Source organism: Sylvia atricapilla, chromosome 1 (assembly GCF_009819655.1).
Source record: "Sylvia atricapilla isolate bSylAtr1 chromosome 1, bSylAtr1.pri, whole genome shotgun sequence".
Classification (NCBI taxonomy): domain Eukaryota; kingdom Metazoa; phylum Chordata; class Aves; order Passeriformes; family Sylviidae; genus Sylvia; species Sylvia atricapilla.
In genome coordinates, this window is record NC_089140.1 from 43,731,810 (window position 1) to 43,744,570 (window position 12,761).

A 12,761-nucleotide genomic window follows, 5' to 3' on the forward strand; every position below is an offset into this window, starting at 1 on the left:
AACAGAGAGAGAGATCTACCTTCTGGTGACTCTAGGTATTGCACAAGCATGTATCAGCAGGTAGCTGCCACGATGTTGTATGTAAATCAAACATTCAAGTTTAACAACTCAGTTTATTTACTTGGATTCCAAACTCTCGGGGAACAATGACTTTCAAGTTGTTGTCACAAGTTTTGGCAAAACAGTAACAGAACTACAATATTAGGGACAGTTGTCACTTACAGTATAATGCATTTGATTTTACTGGGAATTACAACATAAGAAAATCTCCAGCAATAGTCCAACATCATCACAGGCTATTTTAAAAGCATCCACATTTTATTGTAGCTACATGGTACTCTCAAACCTCTCACACAAGCTGCCAAAGCCAGCTTCATGAAAACAAAGCCATAAATGTGTAAGTTAACTGACAGTGGGAACGTTTAAAGAAAATAGCAGCATTCACTCCATGAGTGAAATTCACAGGTTCCAAAAAAGGCCCAAATGCCCAAACTGGATTTGAATCTTGGACTTTGCTTCATAGAACAAAAACTCAATCCAGCTCCTTCAGCTGTTTCACATTCTACTGCCTTTACTCAAGAGAAGACAAATTTTCATCTCAGAAACAGAGTACAAATACTTTCGTTTTAATAGTTCTTGGAAAAAATTCTAGCCTTAGCTGTTCTTATTTAGGTTTCCACACTTACCACTGCTCCACCACTTCTTGCCATTGATCACGTAGCTGTCCCCATCTCGCTCAATGGTGCATTGCATATTGGTGGCATCACTCGAAGCCACATCAGGTTCTGTTTTAAAGGAAAAAAAAACCCACCAGATAAAATATAAAGGTAATACAACCTCCACAAATATAGGGCTCTAGATACACTCTATTAAAAAAAATTGTTTTGCTACCAGTAGAAAAATTCTTTGAAGAACCTTGCTCCTGGTGGTCAAAAGACTTCCTGTTTTCCAACAATCTGTTATTCATAGCCAGTTTAAATGTACTTGTTCTTGGGCTTGGACCACCCTTTGCAATCAGCCTCCTTCCCTGTGTTTTTAAATTCTTCATCCTTCCATTGTACTTACAGGTAACAGTCCTCAGACTGTTTTCTCCTCCTGGGTTCTTCTCAAGTGAAAATAGATTGAGTATAATTTTGCGGTTGTGTATGAAATAGTTTTCATATACATGAAGTTGTGAGCAAAATGTCATCAATGAATTTTTGGAAAAGGAAAAATTCTTCCTCTTGCCTTTCACCATTACCTCTTTTTACAGGCCATCTACTTTAAAACAGAAGTATCCATTTCCTCTTGGGAAACACACTGAAATGGAATTTGCAAAGTAAGTGTCTGCAAGGCTGAATTCTCTTGATTCCCTCTGACATAGGAGGACTGAGATTTTGACATCCCGTGTTCCAAAGGCTGCGTCCCTAGAGCAAGAGCCAGACTTTCCAGAGATGCTGAATGCCACCAGCTTTCAAGAGCAAAACTAAACACAGTGCTGAGCTACAGACATAAAGCAAGTTTCTCCTGGGTTATATCTTAAAGATCTATGACACTGCAAAACCACACAACTTTAATCACAATAATTATACTTGGACACAACTGTGTGTGTCTAGAGAACTGCACAGCACACTACAAGGAAGGGCAAGCTCTACTGTAAACCTGTTTGGTACTATAAATTGTATTTCACTAGTACAAAAATTATACTAAAAATATATAGAAAGGAAATGCTAATTATGGTAATCATGAAAACTGGCAACTATCAGGAAAGGCAGCAAGGCTGCTCCAGTTTGCACTGACACCTCATAGATGATTTTATACTCAAACACATTTGCTGATACTGAATTAGTACAGAAATGTCCACTGTAACACACAACTCGCAGTTTCCTACTTTTCCACGCATACGCCATGTGAAGTTTCAACCAATTGGTTCAAACTTTCTTCTGGAGAAAAATGTACCTGTCATGCAGAAGCAAGAACTAATCTTCCCTTCCAGGAGAGGCTCCAGCCACTCTTTCTTTTGCTCTTCAGTGCCATACATGTGGAGGACCTCCATGTTTCCTGTGTCTGTAAGGAATCGGCAGTCATGCTTACACACAGCCTGTGAGGTGTAAGACCCCCAGATTTTTATTGCTCCCAGGGCCATAGTTTTTGGGGCAGAGTTGCTAACCTGGTGCATGACAGTTGAAAACCTCAGGAGCAATAAGGCATCTCCCTGTCTCCTCAGCTATTAGGGCATAGTCAAGCTGGCTGAGACCACTGACATCTGGGAGGAAAAGGTTCCACAGACCTTCTGCTTTGGCCAATGCCTATCATAAAAATCAACAGAAAAAATATCAGCAGTAAGTCTTAAAAAAAAAAAAAATTAAATTCTGGCTTGCAACACATTTTCTTTGCTCCTGCCTACCCTACGGTCCAATATATCTGATGCTTTTTTTTCAACAGCTATTCTGAAATCATACATTCAGTCTTTGACTTAAAGTTTAGATATACCCCTCTCAGACCTCATATTGTTTTTCTTCTCTCTTATTTGTGTTATCACTTTTTCCATTCTTAGCTCTTCCTTTCTTTTCACTGTTCCTCACATTGTTTCTTTCCATGTAGAGTAACTTCTCCAGCAGGATACACAAATCACTCTTATGCTCTGTCTGTGCTCTTTTACTGCTAGAGTGCTAAAAATATTTGTTATCCCATACCTTCAGTCTCTCCAGCAGTGGTGGTTTCTTCCATCTGTCCTCAGTATTTCCATGTTCAGCATAATATTTTACTATTTCCTTAGAGACATAATATAAAAGATGCTGTTTAAATTAAGAACACATGTAACACACAAATAATAATACATCTCTTCCAGATCTATGACCCAAGGAACCAAGTAAAAAATATTCAACACAGGTTTACATTACATAGTTGGTTGCATTACAAAATCAAATATATAATTGAAAGTTCAACTGCAATCTATTAATTTTTTAAGACTTTAAATATCAGATGACCCCAATCAGTACTTTAACTACTATGTGGGATGTTAAGTATATGATGATAGTACATTTTCTCTTCCTGCCAAAATAATTCCTTAACAGATAACATAAGCAGTCATTCCAAGCACCAGTCATTAGCTTTAAGCTAACCTCTACATTCACTACTCTTAGTATTTTCACAAGTAAATTTTTCACAGGTTTTAGTGAGGCACAGAACTTCAAACATGGCCCAGACCTAGTTAAAAAAGAATAAAAGAAGTGCCCAATTCTGAAAATGACATGAAAAAGACAAATGACCAAGTAAAATTTAAAGTCCTGATTCACAATCCCTGTGACCAGAAATAACTTCCAAGCACAACACAACTCATCTGAAAAAACTGCATGACTATTTGTGGTTCATCTGTTTTTTTAAAGCAAATACTTTAATTATTGCAAGGCTTTCTTGGACAATCCAAAACTACAATCCAAACTTAGTCACAGACATACTGTTTAAGTAACTTTGCACATCAAGAGTTACTGCCTTTGACCCCTCCTTGTGATAGATGTATATATAAATATTTTTGATTAAGATGTTTTCTGCATTATTGCCCGACTTGGAAAAAAATCAGAAAACCAAAACAACAAATTCTGCAACAAAAGGCATCTGTACTTCCACGAGGCTAGAAGCTGAACCAACTTTCTAAGAGGAAATTCCTAACCTTCCTAGGATAAGAAGTAAACTACTTCCTCTGTATTTCCCTTCCACTAACTATGGACTCTGTGTATATTTCATTATCTGATTTCAAACTTTCATTGGTATTAGATTTATTCAGGAATGAGGCTACTCTGATAATAATAGAGTAGCCTAAATAGCAAGAAACAAACATTCAGCTTCATATGCTTAAAATCAGCAGTTTCTATTTTTAAGTAAGTGTCTTTAGGTTCAGTATCTAATAAGAGTTCTAGGTTGTTGCTAGTCTAACAAGTATTTTGGCAATTTCCTTTAAATAAAAACCTCTTTCTAAAAAGAGACATTTTTACACTTCAGAAGTTTAAAAATCGACTCTTTCATTAACAATGCATACAACATTTTAATCTTGAAAAAAAAAATGCAGTCTATAATGATTTCTGCTACTATTTTGTTATACCACAATCATTACTGCATGAAAATAAGGCTGTTTTGGGGAAAAAAAAAAAAAAAAAAAAAAAAAAAAAAAAAAAAAAAAACCACAGGAAGACATGACTTCTAGACATATTTTTACATTTTTATAAAGTTGAGTTAAAAAATAGACTTTAACCTTTATAAACAGGTTAATGAAAAGCTTTTACCTTCTCAGCTGGATAAATGTGCTGCTTCATGAACTGCTTAACCTTCAGAAGAATTTCTTGGCCTTTCCTACTTCGATGGAAGAGCTCTCCAGAAATGCTGTGCTGTATGCTGCTGAAGGATGACCTAGGGAAGAACATTCAATGCAGTAACGTGATTTTCCTCATATTAACATAAGCTGCCTTAGACAATCATTTAAATAAAGGAAGATGTTGGAAAAGCTTTGCCTTGCCTTTGACCAGTAGTTTAGACCACTCTTACCTTTTTGAGAGCTCTAAGCCTTTTTCGGCCAAAGGCTTCACAACCTTTGCAAATTCGTGACTATTCTCTGCAGAAGCATTTCCAATGAGATACCTAGCATATACACCCTAAAACCAAAAGAAATTATGTACAATTATGCACTTAAAATTTTCTCTTTAACATACTGGTGATTTCTTAAAATAGAAAAGTAACATTTAAATGCACGTAGTCTTTAAAGGAAAAAAACTTACTGGGGTATGCTAATATTGGTTTTGTTACATTTCTAATATAATGGAGATGCTTGCTGCACAAGAGTTAAAACCATATTCCAGCTAAATCAAATGAAAGGAAAATCACAAAATGTAGTAGTGGAAAAGTAAAACAGAAAAAGAAAAGACAAATGTCTGCATGTGATATGGCAAATGAGCCCAGATTGTCCCTCAAGCCAATTTACAACAGCACAGACATACAATTATTATCCATGACTGACAGAACTACCCACAAGCACACAAAGATATATGACATTTCGGCAAAAGTGAGGGTATTACCTGGGCTATTGCTGCCATTTTAAAATAGGACAAAGCAAGAAAAAAGTTAAAGTTGGATAAAGTAGTGGAAATACGCCGGCAGCGGCAGTAAGCGGAAATCAGCTCTTCAAAGGAAGGAGTTTCTACAAAAAGAAAAAAAAAATTAATATTTGTTTAGAATACTCAACACTTTCTATGATTTTTTTCTAGCTTATTTTTCTTATTCTTCAAAAATTTGAACAGTTTTTAAACTTTATGAGGTATTTCTTTTACATAGTAAACACCATGATTTATCATTTCTTATTGTGATATGGAGACACCAAAGGAAGTAGGAGTTGCCAGAATTTCAGATAATCATAACATTTCCTGCTGTCCTTTGTCTCCACTCCACTCAAACAAATAATTTCAACTGGGGGAGAAAAGGCTTTTTTAAAAAAAATAAATGTTTACATTTATCTCTTAGAAAGGTTCAAAACAAGGTTTTACAGAAGTAGCCTATTGTAGCTAAAACAAAGCTTGATAGAACAGAACTTTCCAAAGACTCATTATCAGCATGTTTGCTACAACAAAAAAATTATGGAAAACTTCTTTACAAACACAAAACAATAGGCTTGTGAATTTACCGTTTAATTCCTATAACACTTCAAATAGAAATCAAGCCTAGGGTTTATTTCAAGAAAAAGATTACCATTTCATACCTATGGTGTCTTTGAAACCCAAGACAGAGCCTTGACCTAAGCCCTTAATAGATGTAGGCCAAAAGTAGAATTGAGTGGTATATGCTAAATCTGCTAAAGGGTGACCAGTAGTTGAAAGCTCCCAGTCCAGCACCGCCAAAACACGAGCCTTAAAGAAAAATAAAAACCTCAAGTGAATGTTAGAAGACACTTTCTCTCCATCCACAAATGCACAGCCCACTCAATATCCAAGTGTTTTATTTGGTTACTGTATGTTTAAAATTAAAAATACACACTGTAGCTGTCTACAGCAAAAAGAGCTCCTTTTGGCACTATCTAAAGATCTGCAGAAAATTAACATTCACATAAGGACAGAAAGCTAGGCATTTTTCCAAAGAAAATCTGATTTAAATCTACATTTTTGAGTAGTGTTCTTCCTGTCAGAAACTTCTAAACTCTCCTAGTATAAAAGATGATTGAATTAAAATATCCTAGAACAGTAGTACTGAGAGTTGTTGTGTTTCTTTCCCAGTCCTATTGCACAGTCCTTTAGCACAGAAATTCACAGGCAGACCATGCACCAGAAAACCTTCACAACCTTGTCCATAGATTAACACTTATGTGGGAAACTGAATTTCTAAACAGGAAGTTAATCACTGCTCAGAATGAGCCTCTCCTGCAAGCATCCTTGCAATGGTGTCTTCAGCTGGGTGGTCTGAGACTCCTCAAGTGTCATTTTGTTCTCACAATCCAGCTGTCCTGTCAACCTGAATGATCCCTCCAGCCTACTCATGATCCATGGCTACTTAAAATATGTGGAAAAGTCTTTCCTACACGATCAGTCCTTCATATTCAGGAATGGTTTCTACAGAGGACTTAAAATTACCTATGTACAACTTGGTCGATTCCTTCAGTTGCATCAGGAACAGCTGGGTGAGTCCCCAAGACAGTCAAATTCCCTGCTCAGGGAATTGATCAGCACATTTAAGCCTACAAATCACATCTATCAATTAATCCATGCACAGAATCTCTAGGAATCTCTGGGATCTTTGTCATGAAGCAGGAATTGCAGTCATGGTATCAAGTTTCAGACTTATCTTCTGGTCCCAACATAGCAGGTTACACAGAAAAAAGTAATGAAAACATAACTGTGCTGATAGATAGGCAGCACACATTTATTTCCATAAACTATAAACAAACAAACAACAAAAAAATCTTTTTTTCCTCTAAAGATGATTGGAAAACTTTCAGGGTCTCTGTGATCTACATGTGCTCATAACTAAAAAGCTGTGGCAGATTTTCCTTTGCTTCCACTAGTGTCATGTATCACACATTTAGTCCCTGCTCCAAAAGCCCTTGTTGTTAAGTGAAGCCATAAAACAGATGTCAGTAGGCTTTGGATCAGATGCTTATGTACTTTAATGAAGTGAGCCTTCAGCTGCACTGAATCCAATAGGATCTATGCATATAAAATGCTTTATTCCTGTACTTCAAAGCAGGGACTAGAACTAATGAATAAACAGTATCTCTCAAGGCCAGGTAGGATGGGGTCCTGAGCAACCTGGTCTAGTGAAAGGTGTCCCTGCCTGTGGCCAAAGAGTTGGAAATCAATTATGTTTAAGGTCTCTTCCAATCCACACAATTCTATGATTCTGTGATTCCATCCATTCTATCTAGCTCCTGCCATGAAAGTCAGGACTGTATTAGGTAACTAAACACCTTGTGCTGAATACAGAAAAGTGTAGCAAGGGTCCCTGACTATTAGGAGATCAGACAGAACAGACGACACATCTAAACCAATGTGGCTTCCATGTCGAATTCCCCTTTATTATCAGCCCACGGTGAGTTCTATAGGTTCACCACATAGTTTACAGTTACAGGCTATACAAAGAATGCAAACAAACCTTATTCATCTAAGTCTTAAGGTGGCTAAAGTGTCAGAACTACAATTCTACATTTAGAAACCCATTACTTCCCAGAACACCTTAATATAAACTGTGAATTTTCTACTGCACCACAGGTGTGAATTTCCAACTGCATGACTGTGGCCTGCAGGCCCTTTGGGCTCAGGGGCCCACAGGCTCTGCAGGCCAAAGGGCCCAGTCTGGAACTGCTCACCCTCAATCAATCCAAATATAAATCATGTCTTCACTCTCTAAGAAATCTCAACAGAGAAGAGTTCAGTTTTTTACTGTTTCTTTCAAAGACATTTCATGCACTAAAATAACCCACGTATAAGTGTCCCATTACGTGATGGGAATACAAACAAAGAGAGGGCCAAAATCTATTAAATTTCAAATACCTCTGTTGGGTGGAAGATGATGTTATCTATTCTGAAGTCCCCATGAATTAGGCTTTCTTCATTATCATGAGGTGGCAAGTTGTTTGCTAACCACTCAGCCAGCTTGTTCATGGCAGGAATATCTGTATGAGCAGCTGCATCATACTGCTTTTTCCAAGTTGATACCTAAAAAATACAAACACTCCAACAGATTTTCAGTTGATTCACAAGTTTTTAATTTAACAAAATGTCAAAGCACATGCTTCTGGGCTTTTGCTATCACCATGTTGCTTGAAAATTCAGTAAACCAGTACCTCTGCATTTGCAAATGTGAACTGAGATATCAAATGATGAAATGAAGACTACATCTATTTCAGTCCTATTTACAAAGCCCAAATCTAGTGTAATTCCAAAAGCAAATGCATATCATTCCCTAAGTACAGCATTACAGAATCTATCTGAATGCAGTAGTGGCTTCAAATTGTGCACAATTAATTGAACTTAGTGAAGGTTTAATAGCTGAAATATGATCATTAATAATTAACAGTTTAGCTTGCAAATCAAATAAACAGTCAAAGATCAGACAAAACAAGAGACTGTTAAGAGCTGTACCTGTCTTCTGCAGTATCCTGGTCCTCTACCATATCCTTGGAGACCCAATGACTTCAAATCAAAGGAGTGCAACAGGGCCAGAGTTTGTATCATTGCAAGATACAGAGCAGAACGCTCTGCTGGGCCCACCTCAGGCAGAGAGATGTCTCGGAAAATGCGACCCTAGAAATATCACAAACCAGGTATTTATTTGGTGGGATGTACCCATCAGATGAAAAGAAGTAAAGCTATATATTCCACAGCCAAAAACAAATGGAGTGAACCAACACTCCTTATGCAATCAAAATTCCTTCCTCAATTATTTTATTCCTCACCCAGGGCCAATGAAGGGACTCATGGCAAACCCAGGTCACTAGTATATGGTGTATCTAATATGTATAGATATCTACGGTGTATCTGTAGATGAAATTTTAAATTAGAACACTCAATCCAAGTATACTCAAGCTTGAAAGTACCAGGAAAAACAATGTTACTACATTGTCCCTAAAAGCTAATTTGCAGAAAAAATACCAGTGAAGAACCCAGAGGAAAGGAGGGGCAGGCAGGAGAATGGGTGGGTTGTGTGTACAGAAACTCAAACAATCCAAAGAAATTCACTTGGTTTTTCTCCTTAAAAGCAGTTGAATACATTTAGGAGATACATTTAGGAGGCCTTGTTGTATCATTTTCACAATTGTTAAAAAGAGACCAGCGCAAATCATCCTAGAATGGACAGACTGTATATTTACATACTTAGAAATGTAACAAGGTTTCTTTTTAAGGAATCACCTTTTTCTAATCAAAACCAGTAAAATCCTCTATCTTTGATGTAAGAAAGCTGTTTCAAAATTTTCACAGCTCGTACATTCTATTACCCTTTATTTACAGTTTTTGTAGGAAGGTTAACCTAATCTTCAGAAACTGGCCCACAAACTTACATTTCTAATTTCCCAGTAAACCTTATGATAGAATGTAATGCAATGAAATGGGAAAGGCCTGAATTCAACTCCTCCTCCCACAGGATTAAAAAAAAAAAAAAAAAAAAAAAAGACACAGTCAAAATCACCATGATCTAACAAAAAGCTTATCAACTCAGATACAGCACCCCCAGAGTGGTGGACCACCGACAGAGATACGCTGTGTTCTTTCTGAAACTAGTGTTTGAACTGGAATCCTGCTTTGTTTTAAAGAAAAGGTGATTGTATGTCAGTTCCTATCTTCAATACTAAACAGGCTCCAGGATATCCAAAGATTCAGTTTGCAGACTGATTTTTTTCCCTCTGACTTGTGTATGCTTTTCACAGAAGAAATATTGTCTCATTTCAAGATATCCTTCCAAGAGCTCAAACAAGAACAAGAGGTTAAATACTGAGCTAAAAATTTCAACAAAGTGTGAAATAAGCACTGGAGAAGCTGAAATCTGTAAGAACCACTGGTAGCTAGCATTTCTTTAAAATATCAGAAGATTATTTACGCTCATATCACAAAACTGTGCTGGGTAAGGCTCTAACAGAAAGGTTTTAGACAATTTAAAAGCAGCTTGTAGTAGGGAGAAGGAAAGAATCTCTCACACTTCAGGACCAACCTGCACATGCTGCATTACATAAAACTCTGTTCCAATGATAGAAACGTCACTGCAATACAAAAGGGGCTCAGGCACTGGAAATCCAGCTGAAAATAAGGCCTTCTGCACACGATATTCTCTATCCACCTGGAGAAGACACAGAAATTTAGGTTTGATTAAAACCTCCCAAACATAAATTAGCACAATGAATCCTCTTGAATGTTTAATTATATGTAGAGCACAGAACATGGGAAATGACACAGCAACTCACTGTATTTCTAGACACATTCATCAGTGTGCTGGACCATCAGGTACAGACCCATGTCACCTGAGAAACAAAGTATTTGGAGCTCAGTGAAGAATGTTGCTTACCTTGTGTGCTCTAGGTAGAAGAGGACCATGGGGCTTCTTCCTGAGCACAAAAGCCTGCCCACCCTTCTGAAGGTAAAAGGTTGGGTTTGACTGGCCTGAGCTGCAAAGAGAAAGATTATAATTACTGAAAAATTCAAATAATTACAATTTTGTAAACTTCTAACAGAAATGATATTTGCAAAAGTGCATTGTGACTTGATACAAACAAAATGGCAGAATGGAGGAAACCATTTTCTCCAGAGCTGTTTTGTGTTGTGGGTTTTTTCAAATCTGGACCGGAACAGGCTGCCCAGAGAAACTGGGGATGCTCCATCTCTGAAAGGGTTGAAGTCAGGCTGGATGGGGCTCTGAACAACCTGGTCTAGAGAAAGGTAACCCTGCCCATGGCAAGGGGATTGGAACTAGATGATGTTTAAGGTCTGTTCCAGCCCAAACCACTCCATTATTCTAGTCTATGAATAAATTACTAATGATTCTAGTACCAAGTCACACTGTTTGCCAGCCTGATTATCATGTCCAAAGACTATGCTTTAGGGACAGCCTATAGGAACTGTAAAGTTTTAAAGAAAGCATGTTGGAGTCACAAAGAACATTAGACATTTCAACCACACACATGAAAAGAGAAGGGCAACCCAGTTAATCCCTTCATAAAACCTTGTCTATCATATTTCAATTAAACCCACTGATGTTTATTTTCCTCAAGGCTCTGTGTTAATCTGCATGCTTTTCTCTCCTTATTCTGGTTAATTTTTAAGATGTATTCTGACCTAGTCCAATAAAATACTGGATTACTATTGGAAAATACAAATCAAATGAACTTTTGCCCACATCCCTCCCATTACATTTCCATTCTCCCCAAAGCAGTTAGGGCATTTTGTAATAGTTTAAAAAGTTTAACTGACAAATACTCTGCCTGTAGCAAATCAAATTTAGGCCAGCTGGAGCCTTGAACTGTAATTACAAGACAAAGTAAAAGCATAAATACTAAAATTTTTGCAGACTTTGCTATTAGCTAGTCTCCTAACCCCCTCCTAAAGTCTTCTCAGCTGAAGTACACAGGAAGATTAGGGCAGATTGAATGAATTAATGTTTTATATTTACATCAGAAAACAATGAAAAATTGTTCACTGTTTGATGATAGTTGCAGATAAATTAGTCGAGGTCATGCCAACAAAGGAATTAATCCTTATTTTTAGAATAAGTTTACTTCTAATAGTTAGTTCCTGACATGAAGCCGTGCAGCCACAACACTGATTTGCTGAATGCAAACGAACTCGGTGCTCTATGGAACAGAGGCTTTGGAGCCCGGGTGTAGCACCTCCCCGGCACACTGCATAATGCTCTCCGGGCAGTAATGGGAATCCGGGCACATCCTTACGCTGATCTCGGGGATTTGCTCACCTGGTGGCAGTCTAATACTTTTACCATTGATTTCTTAAGCCATGTATGTGCTTCTGAACATTACTATTCGCTGTGCAATTAATGATGGAGCAGATCAATTGCGATTTACCTGTAGGCAATGAAACACTCGTGGGTGTAATCTGAGGACAGCGGCAAGTCCACACAACACACAGCCCGCCCACGGCCAGCCGCAGACTGAGTGTGACAAAGGTCACTTTGGCCGCCACCGCAAACTTTGCCTTCTCCAGCAGCTCAAAGGACGAGCTGAGACGCGCCTTTAATTGGACTAAGTCAAAATGCATCTTAAAAACCCATCGATGGCTGCTGCCCGCCATCCCTAGCAAAGGGCTCTACCCCTGACACTTTCCCTGGCAGGCGGCGGCTCCTCCGCCCTCCCCTCCCGGGCGCTCCGGGCCAGGGGAGCGGCTGCGGCCCCGCCACCAGTGTCAGCCACTTGTCGCCAGTGTCACCGCTGTTACCTGTACTGCCTGACAGCCAGCGCGCCCGCGGGCTGCCGAGGGAAGCCGGGCAAGCGGCTGCTCAGGTACCGCTCCAGGCTGTCCTGGTCGAAGCGGTGCTGCGGCCGCACCTCGCTAGTGCCCGGCTCCGCCGCCATCCTCGGAGGCCGCGCCGCAGCCCGCCCCGCCCGGGTCACCCGGAGGCGCCTCGGCCGGCCAAGGAAAGCGCTCCGCAGCCCCCTGGCTGCCGGGCCCGGAGGCTTCTCCGCGAACAGGACGTTTCCCGGGCGGCACACACCGCCCCTCAGCTGCCGGGTGTGGGCCCGGCCCCGGGAAAGCCCGGCCCCGGGAAGGCCGGCCCCGGGAAGGCCCGCCCCGGGAAGGCCGGCC

At 39.2% G+C, this 12,761-nt stretch overlaps 1 protein-coding gene across 1 annotated transcript in view; it reads right to left on the minus strand.

Moving 5' to 3' along the window:
- ACAD11 (acyl-CoA dehydrogenase family member 11) overlaps nucleotides 1–12,702 on the minus strand; it is a 28,943-nt gene extending 16,241 nt beyond the window's left edge. The window contains exons 1-13 of the mRNA XM_066320831.1: nucleotides 12,393–12,702; nucleotides 10,513–10,612; nucleotides 10,162–10,287; nucleotides 8,598–8,759; nucleotides 8,007–8,171; nucleotides 5,726–5,873; nucleotides 5,049–5,170; nucleotides 4,522–4,628; nucleotides 4,263–4,386; nucleotides 2,676–2,753; nucleotides 2,150–2,288; nucleotides 1,939–2,046; nucleotides 687–785 (exon numbers count right to left, since the gene is read on the minus strand). Coding sequence (XP_066176928.1) covers nucleotides 687–785; nucleotides 1,939–2,046; nucleotides 2,150–2,288; nucleotides 2,676–2,753; nucleotides 4,263–4,386; nucleotides 4,522–4,628; nucleotides 5,049–5,170; nucleotides 5,726–5,873; nucleotides 8,007–8,171; nucleotides 8,598–8,759; nucleotides 10,162–10,287; nucleotides 10,513–10,612; nucleotides 12,393–12,529 — 1,615 coding nt within the window. The 5' untranslated portion in view covers nucleotides 12,530–12,702. The remainder of the gene's footprint in view (nucleotides 1–686; nucleotides 786–1,938; nucleotides 2,047–2,149; nucleotides 2,289–2,675; nucleotides 2,754–4,262; nucleotides 4,387–4,521; nucleotides 4,629–5,048; nucleotides 5,171–5,725; nucleotides 5,874–8,006; nucleotides 8,172–8,597; nucleotides 8,760–10,161; nucleotides 10,288–10,512; nucleotides 10,613–12,392) is intronic.
- Between the last annotated feature and the right edge of the window lie 59 nt (nucleotides 12,703–12,761).